Genomic DNA, 17,472 nt, shown 5'->3' on the forward strand with positions numbered 1-17,472 from the left:
CAGCCTTCATGCTATCTCATTTCCATATGTACACTGAACGCTTATAGCTAGTCCACTCAGCTATACATACCCCTACTTTTGACACTAGGCTATTCATTAGCGGTTCATAGTCATATGGTGGTTGTTAAGCAGGATGTCTACTTCGACACTGTTAAATGTCCGTGTTACGGTGACTAATAGCCACTCCACTCAGCTGTATGCTCCCCAGTTGACGATACTAGGCTATTTATTAGCTGGTTCATAGTTTTACGGTGGGTGTTAACCTAGCTTGTCCACTTATAACATTGTTAAATGGTAAATGTCCATGTCACGGTGTTTGATAAAGCTTGCTCACGGCTCGTATTTACACAGAACTACGTCTTCCGGACACACAGACGTCATTCTGTAGTCATTTTTTAGTCCCGCGAGATACCGGGCATTCATTGGCTAAATCAGGAGCGAGTACAACTTTAACTATGGAACCGATTGGCTCCGGTTTGACGAATCATGATGCGACTTTACACATGCATATGTTTAATACAGCACACCTGAGGTGCCGGTTACCTCCCAAACGGCTCAGATCCTACACCGAGGTACCGACGGAGAGGTAAGGAGTTGTTTTGCCTCACTATTTTGTTCAAACTGGCGAAATCACGCATTGCGTGTTCCATTAACACTGGAACATTTGCGCAGCCGCCATTACATTCACAATCGAGGTTTTACCTTGGGTGTTGCTTTACCTATCAGGGGAAGTCATTACAGAGTTCATAACAGAGCATATATGGGACATTCTGAGTAATGTCTAATTTTTTAATCATGAACCATCTATCTCAAGGTTCATCGTTTTTCAATTTCCCCGCACTTTCTTTAATTCTTCAGGGCGGGGCCTCCTTCAAACCTGAGTTGATTCCGGGTGAGGTGAGGTTCACTTCTCGTGCTAATCAGGTAAGCACTGGAGATTTGGACACAGTTTTCCGTGCGAGAGTATGTTAAATGTTTTCACCTTATTCTGTTGTCCTTGGTTTCTTCCGTATTTCCACAGATTTACTTGTATAGACTGAGAGTACGAAGGAGTTATACACCGCAAAAGGTCGTATTTTTTAACATATTCACTGTTCCTTTTTCACTATCCATTGTTGCAGTAGCAATAGATAATTTGAAGGTCCTGACGAAAGCCATTTGACCATGAGGGCAAGCAGGCTGAAACATGTCGACCCTATTGTTAAACAGCATATTTGTTAGAAGCTATTTTTGCACCATTTTTAAATAAGGATTGGTAGGAATATTTTCTAATAAACTATCATTTTCTTCCTCCAACTCCTTTTTTAACATTTTCACTTTACTGCACTGCACTACTTATATATCATTTCGGTATATACCCACACATCTTGCCTTAGCTAGTGGCTTGGCTGTCTTCTTTCCTTCCCCCTTCCCGGGCCTTATGCAGGTGCTCTGGTTAACACCGTACCACGAATGATACTCCAGGATGGAGTGATTCACAGTGGTGGGAAGGTTTGGATATCCAGATGATGACATCAACCAATCACTGGTTATTGATGGAAATCCTACGAAATCATACAGCACTCTAAGGTTCCTTTTCATATTCTACGTTTATCTCTATCCCTTTGGTGACTGTGCCCATTTTTCAGACTGACAGACTCCTTGTTATATTAATGCCTGAAGTTTATCAACTCTCCTTAGTGAGGATATCACTATGAGGAAATCAACTTTCCATGATAGGAATTGTAACTGACATTTGTCCATTGGTTCAAAAGGTGGACCCATTAGCCTTGTAAGGACTATGTTTAAGTTCCACTCCGAAGCAGGGGTAATTATTGGTGGTATCACGCTTTTTAATCCTTCCATGAAGGCTTTAATCACTGGTACTCTGAATAGAGATAAGTGTAGTCTATTTTGCAAAAATGCAGCTACCGCTGCTAGATGTAAACTAATGGATGTGTAAGCTAATCCACATTGCTGTAAATGCAACAGATGATAAATGATGTTCTGTACAGAAGCATCAAGTGGATTGATGTTGTTGTTACAAGAGACAACAAACTGTTTCCATTTAGATGCATAACATGCTCAAGTAGTAGGCTTTCTAGCCTCTTTGAGAATATTCATATAGTCTGGTGGTAGTTGTAAATAACCAAACTCTATGACTTTAGGAGCCAAACGCTAGGTTGAGTTCTGTGGGATTTGGATGCCTGACTTCTCCATAGCTCTGAGTGAGGAGACAGGGTGTGAGATGTAGCTTTTGATGTGGAACCACCGAGAGTTCTAACAGGGTGGTGTATCAAGGTTGATGAGCCCATGTGGGGGCTATTAAGATCAGTGTGAGGGACGTTTGTTTGAGCTTCCGAACCAGTAATGGAATTAGTGGGAGAAGCGGAAAAGCGCAAGCAAATATCCTGACCAATTCATCCATAGAGCATTGCCTTTGGATGCTCGGTGTGGGAACCTGGATGCGAAGTTTGGGCATTTTGTGTTGAGTACTGTGGCAAACAGATATATCTGTGTAAATCCCCATTTTTGAAAGTAGGGAAGAAGAACTTGAGAATGTAGTTCCCACTCGTGTACTTGCTGCCAGTGCCTGCTGAGCAGGTCTGCAATCTGATTGTCTACTCCTGGAAGGTGATCTCAGAGGAGATAGATTTTGTGGTGAATCGCCCAATTCCAAATGCTTTGTGCAAGGCGCAACAGTTGGAGAGTGTGTCCCTACCTGTTTCTGTAGGTAGTACATTGCTGTCATGTTGTCCGTGCAGACTAAGACAGTCTTGCCTATAAGTTGGGTGAAAAAAGCTGTGTGTGCTAGGAACACTGCTAGAAGTTCCAGGTAGTTGATGTGGAGACGTTTGTGATTGTTCGACCACAGCCCCTGTACTGTGTAATGTTGAAGATGACACCCCAACCTGTTAATGCATATGCTGTCAGTATAGTGTGTGGAATCGGGTCTATGAAAGGCCGCCCTTTGCCTAAGTTTTGAGGGTTTCATCACTGCGGAGAGCGATGAGTGTGGCTGTCAACCAACACTAGATCGGTTAATAGACCCTGTGTTTGATTCCACTGACGCGCTAGACATTCTTGCAGAGGACGCATGCGAAGCCTTCCATGAGGCACGGTTGCAATGCAGGATGCCATCATTCCCAGCAGTTGCATGAAGACTCTGGCTGGTAATGATTAATTGGGTTGAAATTGTAATAGTGTGGCCTGAATATTGTGAATCCTGGCTACATTGGATGTGGCTAGAGCTTTGAGGGTAGTTCCAAGATAAGATTGCACTTGTGCCGGACACAGGTGAGATTTCTGTGCATTTGTTGTGCAACTCAACTGATGAAGTAGGGGTACTGTTGTCTGAGTGTGCAGTATACAATTCTAGTAAATGCCCACTTTGATAAGTCAGTCGTCCAGGTAAGGGAAGACATGTATACATTGTCTTCTGAGATGAGCGGCTACCACTGCAAGCACATCTGGTAAACTCTAGGGGCTGTGGTGACGCCAAATGGAAGTACCTTGAACTGGTAATGTTTGCCTGCTATCAGAAACCAGAGGTTTGCGATGAGCGGGATGAATTGGAATATGAAAGTAGGCGTCCTTTAGATATAGAGTAGACATAAGGTTGCCTTGCTGTAAGAGGGAAAGTACTTGTTGAAGAGTTACCATGTGAAAGTGCTCTGACAATATGTTTTTATTTAACTCTCCCTCAGATCTAGAATAGGTCTCAAGGAACCACCCTTTTTGGGAATGAGGAAGTAAAGGGAATAAACCCCTGACCCTTGGTATTGAAATGGGACTTGGTCTATAGTCCCTTTGAGTAATAAAGATTGCACTTCTTGTTGGAGCAAGTGCTGGTGGTCTGGTGACATTTTGTGAGATCGAGGAGGAATGTTTGGAGGATTGTTGATAGGCTGCAGGCAATAACCATGTTGGATAATTACAAGCACCCATTTGTCGGTTGTTATTGATTTCCAAATGGGGAGAAAGAGTTGAAGTCTTCCTCCGACAGGTGTGGAATAGTCGAAAAGAAGTCACTGTTTACTTGAGGAAAGGGAAGCGAGGTGTGGTCTTTTTACCTTTGCACCTGGGACTATTTCCTCTATAACTTCCTCCGAACAATCCGCTTGTTAAAGATGATTGGCAATTGCCTTTGTAGGAGGAAGTGTTCTGGTCAGTCTCTTTCTAGCATTTGATACCACTAAAGAGTCATGTGGTAACTGACCCTTAATAAAAATAGGAGCTGCTGGGGAAGATTTATATTTTTTATCTACCCTAGGAGTAAGGATTTTGGCACGGACAGGATCTTTAAAAATATTGTCTGTGTGCCTTAACATACCCTTGAGCATAGGCAGTGTCTGACTAGATGTATGGGAGCCTAGAGTGTCAGAGACAATCTTTCTCTAGGGACTCTTTATGTAGTTCCACCCCATGGTATTCTGCTGGTCTAGCAATAAGCTGTTGGTATGATAGATTGGCATCAGGTGGAGATGGCCTGGCAGGACAAAGCTCTGGGTCTGTATCCTGTGGAGGATCAGTTGTGTAGTCCGCCCAAGGAGCTGGTAATTATGCATCCTCATCGTCAGGGTCACCTGCGTCAAACTGAGGTGGAGGAGACTGACTAGGTGTAATATGTAATGGATCAAGCTGTGGCGGAGAGGGAGGAGGTGAAGTGTATGGAAAGGACTAGTGCCTACACTTTATTTCTTCAAAGGAATTTTGCATGGGCTGTCCTCATCAGAAAGCTTGTGCTAAAGACAGTGGTTTAGCATGGATATGCCCTGTGTCAGGGTGAATATACAGTTTTTCCTGTTTTGGACCCAATTTAGGAGGTACAGTGTCTATGTTTGGATCCGGTTGTGTTGTAGGCAAGTCTTTGTATTTCGGCACCAAAGCTTTCGGAACCAGAATGTCCTTTCGGTGCATAGGGTTGGGACTCCGAAGGTTGTTTCTTGGGTTTGGGTGTTGAAGGTTTCGGTTCGGAACCCATCTTGGATTTAGAGCTTGAAGGTTTTGGCTCAGAAGTAGGCTTTGGACAACTCGGTGCTGAGCCGAAGACTTTTCAGAGTGTTTCAGTGCCGAGTCATGAGGTGGAGCGTGAGAAACCTCTTCTCGGTGCCAACCTTGGCCTTGAGGCGAAGGTGGTGCCGAAGCCTCAGATTTGTTTACGGATGTGGGAGGGGGGAGAAGGTGTCTTTGGTACTCACGTCCCCTTGTCCCTGCCGCACATCATCGTCCTCAAGGCCGAAATGTAAGTCAGATTCGGAGTCAGATGCATCTCAAGCCAGCTGTTCCTCTGCCGCTGATACCTCTTCTTGTTCTGAATCTTCGCCGAAGAAGTCCGGTGTGACCTCTAACCGCTGCATCTCTCGACGTCGAGCCCGACGATCACGGAGAGTTTTCTTTGATATGAAGGATCGGCACACGTCACAGTCTTGCTCTTTGTGCTCGGGGGACAAACTTAAATTACACACTGGATGACAGCCCGCACGTGGATATTTCAAGTGGCACAGGGGACAGAATTTAAATGGAGTCCATGCCATCGACAAGGAGCTGAACGGACGCGGATGGGCTGGAAGGCTGCCCGCAGATTTTCAGGTCGAAATGTCGAAGTCTTGAAATATGAATTGAACCACGCCGCGGAAAGAGAAAGCATGTTTGAAAACAATACTATTGAGGTAGAGAGAAGTATGCACCCGAGGGGGAACCCGAGGATCGATAGCGAAGCGCAGCAATAGTCGTCCGAACTAGATGGTGGAAAAAACAATCTAACAATGGAGTTGATGCCCATGCGCACCATCACCGAAAGGAGGAGTCACCTACCTCGTGACTGGAAAGACTTCTTCGATCAAAAACAACTTGCACCTATCCGGACCAACACTAGATGGCAGGAGTATGCAAAGCATGTGATTTACAGCGCACATGCCTCGAACATGTATATTAAACAATAACAGCGACCTATCACGAGTCTCAGAATAACTGCAAAATGCCCACGTTTTCCCTAAACCTTCAAAGACCGAATGCATGATGTAGACCAGAGACCTAAAAGTTGAAAGGCTCCTTGGTTAGAGAGAGAATGAAACCGTGTCCAACCTTCAAGGAAAATATATCGGAACACACATCCCTTACTGGGCACCACCTTACCTCTTGTGACTGTCCTATGTCCAGCACTTGCAGAGAGAGGGAAATTTCCACCACAGGTTCCTCTTGACTGCCTTCAAGCCCCACTATTGTCTCAGTATGAACTGCACTGTCAGAGATGGCCGACTCCTGTAATGTCGTTGATGGGGCCAGACTCCCAGAGGAAGGTGAGGGTGCCAATCGAGAGGCTGAAGCCAGTGTCATGTCAGCAGTTGAGAAAGTCTGGTCTGTTGAGTCTGAAAATGCTGCAGAACATGTGGTATTCGATGAGGTCGGTGAGGACGATGATGCAGTGGTGATGGAGCCTGAACTGCCTATGGTGGAAAAGTCAGAATAGACAGTGCAAGGCTTCACCTTTCTCCTAGCACCGCCAACTGGCATTGAAGTGTGGCTCTTAAAGGCACAAAGAGGAAGTGTGGGTCCTGCAGAGTTCTGGTCGCATGACTTGTCTCCAGGGCAGCCTTTACCATCCACCAGAGTGTCTCCTCGCCCATCGTTGAGGATCACTTTGTCCAGGTTGCAGAACGTCGTAGGAGTAGGTTCCATTGCAGGCAATTGTAGAACCTCCACATTTACGCCCAATGTCTTATTCTGGTCTTTACTGGAGTCTTGTGCATTCATGTGCTCAGAGTCTGGGAAACATGTCTTTGTAGTTCCAACTGACAACTCCTTTCCAGGGTGTTTTTCTTCACCCAGAGCAGTCACACACTGACATGGTTTCTGTGATAGAAGTGCTTCTTCAACCATATTACTGCTTTCACTGGGAGTCACAAGTTCCCCAGTCACAGATTGACAGACTACAGTCTCTGGATCCGCACCTTGTGTATAATCCTCAACACCAGACTGTGACTCGGAGGCCCTTGGATCTTCTGTCACTGGCTCGTCAGAGTCTGCACATTCAGCAACAAGGGAAACAGATTGCTGCAATACTGTCTGGGAGAGTTCCATCACTGAAGACCCAGCTCCTACATGGTTTGAAGCCTCCTTTGACGGTTCCTCCTCTGGATGGTTAGGAGTCTCTTTGGGCATCTCTAGTTTGGTAGTTGATAAAATGGGGACCAATGGAACCTCATTTTTGAAACCAAGAGGATTCTCTTGCATTGTGAGGATCTCAGACGACTGTGGTGAACTGAGGTCTTTACTCTCCACCAATTTTTCCAATTTATAAACTTCACCATTCACTATGAGGGGCTCCTTTTTCTCCATTGGCGACATGGGATTCCCCCTCTGCACTGCTTCATCTGATTCATGATCCTTCTTAATCCTTACAGGATTCTCAGACGGTGAAGCAGAAACACATGGTTGCCCCGATTTGTTCACTTCATCGTCATTTTCAATCATCATCGGGGTCTTCTGCTCGTCTGATGAGGACAATGGACCCCTTACTGTCTCTGCTGGCTGTGTGTCATGACTATTTGCAATTCCACCAGGGCTTTCCAGCTTTTTTAACTGTGTTACTGGCACCATCATCTCCACCGCTTTCTCCATTTGTTTATCAGTTCCAACCATTAAGGCAGTGTCCGACGCCCTGGAGGATGATACAGATGCCCTGGACAACTCTGCTTCATTCACTCCATGGCCGCTATCAATTCTAATGGGATTCATTGGCTTCCCAAGAGTTGGTGTTAGAAGCCCCGGATTCTCTTCTTCCTTCAGGGGATTGTTCATTTTAGTACCCACTGATGTAGCTGTCTGCCCAGGCGAGCTGCTGCCATCCCTTTTTGGTGTGCTTGGCTTTGGTGTGTTATCGCGGCTTTTACTTGGCGTGACAGGCTTATCTCCAGTCACCTCATCAACAGCAATCACAAACTCGGGAACTGAAAGAAGAGAAAAACATACCTAGTCAGCCACCTTACCACTTTAAGGAGTTATCTCCCTCACACTCATTTACACACCGCCCACCCACGCCATCCCATTTAATCTGCTCTGACTGACTGCTGCTGGGCAGTCAACTAGAATAAATGTAGAAAGCATGCACCTCCCTGAACTGTTTTGCAGGCAAGAGAGGTTCAGTTTTCATTCTTTAAATCATGTCCTTCAATACAGTCCACCTCAGAAGGATTTGCAGCCCAAAAAACGAATCTACTCGGATGGACAAAATAAAAGTCAGAATTCAGTCAGTTCCACTTTTTGGCTGAAATATGCACTCAACACTAGTCAAAAGGGAATCTGCACGCTTCATTAGAACTTCAACACACGCAATACAAGGGCCCTAAAATATTGCTAACATGCTTGTTTTTACTCCTGCTCACTCCTGACCTAGTGAAGCACCTTCCAGCAGGAATAGTTGCATTCTGATCTCAAGAAAAGATAACATTTTAATGCCATAGTCCCCTGCCACCATACCCAAGAAAACCATGTCACGGAAGAGGTACCTCTGAAGTACTCCTGCCCCGTTTTCCCATTACATACATACATGGTTGTAGCTGTAGAGACATAGATGCTTACCTTGCAGCTGGAGGCTCTTCCAGTACTTCTTGTGCACCCGCACAGTGTTGCTAACGGACAGCTGGGCACTGCGCTGAGGGGCACGCAGCTTTCCGAGATCAGGCAAGGTGTCCCCCAGAAGGGTGCGTGTGCACATTGTCATGGATTCAGAGATGGATGAAAGATTGTAGCCTCCCTGCCACATTCAGGGAGAAAAGTGTTTATCAGCAAGGGACACTCCAAGATTGTGAACATCTGACTACATCAATAGTTCAAACAGCCAATAGAAAGCAATCCCTCAAACCAAGGGGACAGCGTTTCATTCAATCCCTACCAATTCCAATATTTCAAAAATCAGCATGAGCCAAATGTAAAAACAAACCTGGAAAAATATATAATATTTTATTACTCTTACACGCTATTTTAAGTTGGAGCCTGGGCAGCACATGCGTTGCTAAGAAGCATGCAGTAGTGGAGTATGGCTTTGAAGCCTCGCCCACTCTCCGCCCAGATTTTTAATTGGCTTGTGTCATTGTCCTTCGTAAATGCTGGCCTTCAAGTCGTTATTAGGCTGGTTAGTCCCTCCTTGGTACCGCCTTGTCTGAATTTGTTACCTCCAATAACGACTGGACCTTTTACTTGTGTTGTTACATGGTTTGGTTTATAAGTTGGTGAGCACTATTTTCTTTAATGCTCTTCCCCTATTCCACCCAGGACATCGCATCACCTGTCCGCTTTTATTGTTAAACTAATTTATTTATTCAAATTACAGCACGGTCCGCTTTAACTACAATGGCCGCACTTATTTAATATACAGTGCGGTAATGCTTTCACTTTACTGGCTGCGCTACAAAAGCTTTTGAATTTTTTTGTTTCCACTTTCTGCGCTTTCACCTTAATGTTGGCCGCACCCCTCTGTTTAGAAGCTGCTCATGCTCACTGTAACCTGAATAGGCGAGCAGCGTCTAAAAAAAAAAAAAAAAGGGGGAGCAGCCACCATTAAAGTGCTCACGCATTTGCGAGAGCTTGAACTCTTGCCATTAAAAACAACAATGTCTTTTATATATGTGTTGCTTTTAGAAACACATAAATAAAAGGTATTGTCATTTACAATGCCAATAGCTTAAACGCTCGCTAATGCGAGACCTATTACATTGAAAATACTGGTTATGTAATTCATCCATAACACACAGACACAACAAAACAACCACATGAAAAAAAACAACAAACAGTCTGTAAAAATGTTCACATCTCCCATAATACATCACTGTACAATTATGAACCACTTTCTCATATAAAACTGAAAACTGCAGGCAGACTGTGAAGTCTAAATGATGGACATGTTTAAGTGCGACAATTTTATATCATCCACGATAATTTGCTTTTATCTTATGTTCGAGACTTTGAGACATGATGTAACTAGACAATTTATCTGGTTTCCTGTTTTTTACTTCAGGTAATTTCTACTGGACCCGGAATTTAATTGTACTCCAAGCATTGCACCTCCTGCTTTATTGTTCTAAACCCATCTCATTATTTTAAAATTCTGAATTAAAATTAGGAGCTGCAATATCCATATACTGGTTAACAGCCTGTAGCCGGGAAATACTCTCAGTGGGTACTTCTCTATCTCCACCGCCAAAGTTGCTTTTTGTATCCTAGAAGGCGATGGCTACATTTTCAACTCGGTTTATCTCCAACCTAGGTTTCTTTTCCTGTCCCTTAATTTTAGAGCTTACTAGGTCAGTAGCTGATCAAGATTCCACATTTTTTAATGTATATATGTTGAGGGGAACTCAAACAATATTCACCTCTTTAACTTTACAATTGATCTTGTTTCCTGGTTCTTCGGATTTAAAATGACTGCTGACTTCTAGTCTTTCAATTCTTTTGTGGTTATATTTTGTTGGTTCTGTATATGTATGTCTTTTATGGAAAAACTATACATAAAACGCTTTTTAAAATTTAATAAAGGAAAATGCTACTTACCAGTGTCCATCTGTTCTTGGCATGTAGAGCTGTAGATCAGCATACTTTTGCATAGATCGGATCGCCATCTGGTGTTGGGCTCGGATGTTTGCACTTTGTTATTGCAGAAGTCTTTGTAGTCACAGGTTAGGTGACTCCTAGTGCGCATGGGCATCGACTCCATCCTCAGATTGTTTTGTCATGAAGGGTGATGATGGAGTTAGTTAGAAAAAATAGAAAGATGTTCATGTGTAATGTATCTAAGTAAGATAGTACTGCAACACATATCGGTGTCAGGGGAGGTGGGTGGGCATATGCGGATCTACAGCTCTACATGCCAAGAACAGATGCATACTGGTAAGTAGCATTTACCGTTCGAGGCATATGAGCTGTAGATCGCATACTTTTGCATAGACTATACAGCAGTTCCCTTGTTAGCAGTGGCTACCTGTATGCGTTGCAGTAGTTTGAAAAAGTGTTTTAGTATAGCCTGGCCCACACTTGCTTGTTGTTTTGTGTGCACATGTACACAGAAGTGTTTAGTGAAAGTGTGCGGTGTAGACCATGTTGCGGCCTTCCAAATATCATACATGGGAATATTTCCTAAGAATGCCATGGATGCCCCTAGTTTGCGTGTGGAATGTGCTCTAGGGGGAATGGATAATGTATGCTTTGCTTTTTGGTAGCATATTTGAATGCATTTAACGATCCACCTAGCAATTCCAGATTTTGATATAGGATTGCCTTTGTGTGGTGGTGAAAAAGCTATGAAAAGTTGTTTAGTTTTCCTGAAACTTTTTGTCCTTTCAATGTAATAAGAAATAGCTCTTTTGACGTCAAGCGTATGAAGAGCTCATTTTGCTACTGAGTCTGGTTGAGGAAAGAAGACTGGGAGCACAACAGACTGGTTAAGGTGAAAAGTTGAAATGACTTTAGGCAGGAATTTAGGGTTTGTCCTAAGAACCACTTTGTTGTGATGTATTTGAAAAAATGGTTCTTGTATGGCTAATGCCTGGAGTTCACCCACTCTTCTGAGGGATATGATGGCTACAAGGAAAGCTACTTTCCATGTGAGGAACTGTAACTCACATTTATGCAAAGGTTCAAATGGGGGACCCATGAGTCTTGTAAGGACAATGTTTAGGTTCCATACTGGAGAGGGTGGAATTCTGGGAGGAATTCTCCTTTTAAGACCTTCCATGAAAGCTTTGATGGGAGGTACTCTGAACAAGGACAAGTGGTGTCTGTTCTGTAAGTAAGCTGCTATAGCAGCAAGATGTAATCATATAGATGTGTATGCCACATTACACCTTTGTAGGTGCAGGAGATAACAAATAATGTTTTGAGTGGAAGCATCTAGTGGATTGATCGTGTTGTTGTTGCAGTAAATAACAAATCTTTTCCATTTAGCTGCATAGCATGCTCTAGTGGTAGGACGTCTAGCTTCTTTAATGACTTTCATACAATCTGGTGGGAGACTGAGGTAACCAAACTCTAAGACTTCAGGAGCCAGATCGCTAGGTTCAGTTGCGCTGGTTCTGGATGTCTTATCTCTCCATGGTTCTGTGTGAGAAGCTTTGGGGAGAGGTAGAGCTTTTGGTGTGGGACTACTGAGAGTTGTAGTAGTGTTGTGAACCATGGTTGTCCTGTCCATGTTGGTGCCACCAGGATCATTGTGAGAGACTGTTGCTTGAGTTTGCGCACCAGTAATGGAATGAGTGGGAGAGGCGGAAAAGCGTACGCAAATCTGCCTGACCAATTCATCCATATCTCATTGCCTTTGGACAATGGGTGTGGGTACCTGGAGGCGAAGTTTGGACATTTTGTGTTTAAATGTGTGGCAAACATATCTATGTCTGGGTGACCCCACATTTGAAAGAATGGATGGGAAACTTGCGGATGAAGTTCCCATTCATGAATCTGCTGTTTTTGACGACTAAGCAGATCCGCAATTTGATTGTGAATCCCAGGTAGATGTTCTGCTAAGAGGTATATCTTTTGGGGGATGGCCCATCTCCAAATGCTTTGTGTTAGTTGTGAAAGCTGCAGTGTGTGTGTTCCGCCCTTTTTTTGGATATAGTACATTGCTGTCATGTTGTCTGTTCGGACGAGGACAGCTTTGCCTATGAGATGTTTCTGAAAAGATTTTAAGGCTAGAAATATAGCCAGTAATTCCAGGTGATTCTTGTGGAGAAGTGTTTGTTGAAGGGTCCACATACCCTGGATAGTGTGATTTAATAGATGAGCTCCCCAGCCGGTGAGCGATGCGTCTGCTGTGAGCACTATTTATGGAACTGGGTCTACGAACGACCGCCCTCTGGAAAGATTTTGTATGTTCCACCATTGCAGAGAGCGATATGTGCGGCTGTCCACCAACACCAGATCTGTAAGTTGAAGTTGACCCTGAGCTTGGTTCCTCTGTTGTGCTAGGCATTCTTGTAATGGGCGCATCTGGAGTCTTGCGTAAGGAGCAATTAAGATGCAAGAGGCCATCATCCCTATTAGCTGCATGAACACTTGAGCTGGTAGTGAGTGCTCCAGCTGAAATTTTGCTATGAGTGCTTGCATATTGGTTATACTGGTTTGGCTGGGGTATGCAAGGGCTTTGGAAGTATCTATTGTTGCACCTAGATACTGTTGACTGTGGGACGGTTGTAGATGCGACTTGGTGAGGTTTATTGTGAATCCTAATTTGTGTAGCAGCTGGATTGTGTGGTGCGTGTCTTGCACACAAGCTTGGTGTGACCTGGCTTTTATGAGCCAGTCGTCTAAGTAAGGAAACACATGTATGTGTTGTCTCCTTAAGTGGGCTGCTACCACCGCAAGGCATTTTGTAAAGACTCCGGGTGCTGTTGTGACTCCGAATGGTAGGACTATGAACTGATAGTGTTGTCCGTCCACTACAAACTGTAGGTATTTTCTGTGAACAGGGTGAATAGGAATGTGAAAGTAGGTGTCCTTGAGATCTAGAGTGGTAAGGAAATCGCATTGTTGAAGCTGGGGCAGGACCTGTTGTAGTGTGACCATGTGGAAGTGGTCGGATTGTATGTACCGGCAGGCCTCGAAAAATCCTAATAATGCTACTAGACCTGCAGGTCTAGTGACTTGAATAAGCTACTAGACCTAACTATAATGCTCTTGACCCATAAACTGGTTTCAAATTATGTGATCCTGGGCAAGTATTTCAATTCACTGAGACGCTACTTTCTTCTTTATCACATGAGAGCACCTATAAATACATGAGTTCAGCACGTCTGATGTACAGAAAACTATTTTGTTTGATTTGTTAAACTAAACATTAACTCCTTATAGAATACAAATCTAGCCACAAAGGATACACATGACCATTGACTTGCCGCTTAGTTCATTAACTGGATTGTCATCAGGGTAGGGGCATTAATGTTTCTCAAATCATGTGTAAAAACTACCACTTTTAATAAATACTTAACTAAAGCAAAAAGTAGCAGCACACTGTAATTTGCATTCAGCAGATTTTACAATGAAATGGCCACAGAATTTGTCACTGACAAGTCTTGTCAGCTCACTTGACAAAAACCATTAACTGTGATAAATAAGTGAAAGAAAAGTTAAAACCGTTTTCCAGGAATAGAAAGGTAACTGTTAGGCCTGTCAGCCCTTTGGGTGGTCCCTCCTCATCATTATTTATTTTGTCCCACTTTTGCCTCAAACCCTGTTTGAATTTTTCCTTTTTGGGAACCACCAGACTTTTTCGTGTTGCTGCAGATTCAGGGAGCCATTTTACCTACCCCTGAAACTTCTGTCTGAGGGCCTGAAGCACAAAATGGTGGCCACCTGTGACATCACCAGCATCCACTGGAACCTACCAGCACCTTCCAGAACATTCCAGAACCCTGTGACAGTTGGAGGCGGTTTAGAATGTTGGGAAGCTAAGAGAGAGAGAGTTGACAGTTGGAGCTGGCAGTTGGCACCTGACTGGTGAAGAGTGAGCAGCAAAAACGTGAAGGAGGAAGGAGTGAAGCAGCAGGGGTGGAAACTTGTGCCTGGAGTGGGGTCCATAAACCCACCCTTGATACTAGTCCCTACTGACGGAGCCCAGCCTAGAGCCCTGTGTGGGAAGAAGTCAGAAAAACCATCCTGAGGACCTGGACAGCAGGAACAGGCCTTAGAAACAAGAGAACAGCAAGATCCTGACCTGGAAGCTGGATTCCCTGAAGTCCGACGTCGAGTAGCCTAAGACCTGGAGCCCGAGGTGGAGAAGCGGCGCTGACTGGGAAAGCAGACGTCGTACCCGGAGCCGCCAGAGGTCGAGAGAGGGCGCCGTCAGAGGTCGTGAGGAATACCAGAGGTCGAGGAGGAAGTCACCCGAGGTCGAGTGAGCGGCGTCATCGGAGGAGTGAAGTCCGCCCTCCGGAGTCGTCGGAGACCGAGGTGAAGGGTAACGGAGGTCGGGAGTGAGGATCGCACTCCGGAGTCGCCGGAACCTGTGAGAATCGTGCCGGAGGTCGGGAGTGGAGGTCGCACTCCGGAGTCGCCGGAAACCTGTGAGGAGCACCGGAGGTCGGGAGTGAGGATCGCACTCCGGAGCCGCCGGAAGTCGACATCGAGGCAAGGCCGGCCGACGTCATCGAAGCCGAGGTCGCCATCGGACCGGAGCCGCCCGAAGTCGACATCGAGTAAGACTGCCCGACGCCATCGAATCGGAGGTCGAGATCGAACCGAGGCCGCTGACATCGAGACCGGATCCGCCTGCCGGCGTCGTCAAAGAACTGACATTGTGCCGAGGCCGCCGACATCGAACCGGAACCGCCTCACGGCATCGATACGACTCCAGCGGCGTCGGAGCATCAGAAAAAGGGCAGTAAGTGGAGTAGAGGGCGCCTAAGGCCCTGTGGAGACCTGAGAGACTGCTCTAAGGGGCTAGGGAGGTGCTGGAACCAACCTGACTGTGCCAGGGGTGAACTGGGACTAATCTAGAGAAGTTGTGTGGAGAGAGAGAGCCAGGTCTCTGGTATTTTCCCCCTTTATCTACCTCAGTTTAGGCCTCAGCCTTGACCAAGCCAGGGAGTAGACACCCCCAAGCCTTCCACATCCCCACAAGCTGTGCCTGGGCCAAATCAGCCCTTAGGAATTCAAAAGTGATCTGAATCCATGAGTGTCACTGTCAGCTTTTAAGTATTTATTAGGGGCACTGTATTTATTGTATTTAACCTATTTATTGTTCCACTGTATTTATTGGTCCACAGTATTTATTGATGCACAATATTTATTGGTTACAGTATTTATTGCCTCAGAATATTTAATTGCCTGTCTGTATTGCACTTTTATTTATGCCTTCAGTATTTATGATCACCCCTATTTATTGAATCATTAAGCCAGTATTTATTTGTCCTGCACTTTCTAAAAAGTTTGTATATTGTGATTGTTATTTATTTTCTCCAATCAGCAACTAAGAGAAAAAGCAGATAAAGAAAGTTATTTTCATAATTTTTACGGTGTAGAGTCGTTTTTGGAACGGATGCACGCATGGTTATTGTTTGGGTATGTTGTATGCTTAGCACGGAGCCTGATTCCTGACCACTCGAGCCAAGCTACCACAGTGTGTCCGGAAGACCACCACCACCCCTTCTAGTGTGGGAGTGGGTTTTCCAACATAAATTGGTGTTCAGTGGTGGGATAGAGCTGTGCCTACGCATACTCAGCAATAACTGTGGGTAGTCCATAGGCCTACACCGGGAGTTTTCTCAAAAGCGGCCTTCCTAATTGTGGGTTTTTGTTTTTTCCAAATTTACTCTGGTGGTGGGAGGAGGTATTATTAAAGGTACCCCCCTGCATAGTTACTGCACAAAACCTGTCCTCTAACCTGAGTGGGCAAGATGGAGTTTGTACTAGAAAATCTAGAAACGTACACTGTGGCCCAACTCAGGGAGTTTTGCCAGCGGGAGGGGGTGTACTGTCCCCCAGGAGCAAAGAAGGGTGCACTCCAAACCAGCTTAAGGGCTTGGGGGGAGGCACGCCGAGAAAGCAAGGCTGAGGAGGAAGACAGGGATGGAGAGCCTGACCCCGAGGGGGCTGAGATGTACCAACCTGAGGTGGGGAACCTGTCAGCAGGGCCCAGAACCATTTCTAGGAAGGGCAGCAGTGCCTCTAGCGGTGGCTTGTCTGAAGTGGAGCTAACAGACCGGAGGGAGAAAAGACAGCTCACATGGGACTTAGCAAGGCTGGAAAAGGAGAAGGAGGAGCAGAGGATGGCCCATGAATTACGACTGAAAGAAATAGATCTTCAGATCTTGAGAATCGGGGCACAACCTGTTCCTAATGGTGGCAGCCAAACCCAAGAGATCACCAGGGAACCTAAACCATACCTGCCAAAGGACATAGTAGCTAGCTATGGAGTGGGCGACGATATCGCCAAGTGGCTAGCTGCCTATGAGGTCTCATTGAGGGCCCATGGGGTTCCAGAGAAGTACTGGGGAGGGGGATTGTACAAGTACATGCCTCCAGCAGGTAGGGATGCTTTATTGGCCCTCGAGGAGGATGAGCAGACCCACTACCCCACCATGAAACTGGCGCTCATCAGAAAGTTTGGACTAACACCTGAAAAGTACAGACAGAAGTTCAGGGGTAGTCACAAATTGGGCACGCAGAATTGGGTGGACTTCCTGGACTATGCAAAGAAGGCAATGGAAGGTTGGATTCAGGGCAGTGAAGTGAGGAACTACGAGGGGCTGTTTGACCTGGTACTGAAGGAACACCTGCTCGAGAAATGTTTCCCTGAACTGCGGCAACACCTGGTGGATAGCAAGCTGACCAGTCCCCGGAAGCTTGCTGAGGAGGCGGACATTTGGGCTAGTACCCGGGTGTCCACAAGGGGGACTGGAGGGGATACTCAAAAGGCCGAACAGGGCGCCCCCCAGAAGAAAGAGGGAGGGGAAAAGAAAAAGGAGTTCTCCAAAGGCCCCCAAAATAACTTCCAAGGGAAGG

The 17,472-nt window shown here is 45.4% G+C and overlaps 1 protein-coding gene across 1 annotated transcript in view; it reads right to left on the reverse strand.

The window, feature by feature from the left end:
• Window positions 1–17,472, reverse strand: part of HDAC6 (histone deacetylase 6) — a 219,371-nt gene that overhangs the window by 45,616 nt on the left and 156,283 nt on the right. Inside the window, exons 24-25 of the mRNA XM_085629603.1 lie at window positions 8,563–8,737; window positions 6,118–7,931 (exon numbers count right to left, since the gene is read on the reverse strand). Coding sequence (XP_085485729.1) covers window positions 6,118–7,931; window positions 8,563–8,737 — 1,989 coding nt within the window. The remainder of the gene's footprint in view (window positions 1–6,117; window positions 7,932–8,562; window positions 8,738–17,472) is intronic.

This window comes from Triturus cristatus, chromosome 10 (genome assembly GCF_964204655.1).
Source record: "Triturus cristatus chromosome 10, aTriCri1.1, whole genome shotgun sequence".
In the NCBI taxonomy this organism is placed as follows: Eukaryota; Metazoa; Chordata; class Amphibia; order Caudata; family Salamandridae; genus Triturus; species Triturus cristatus.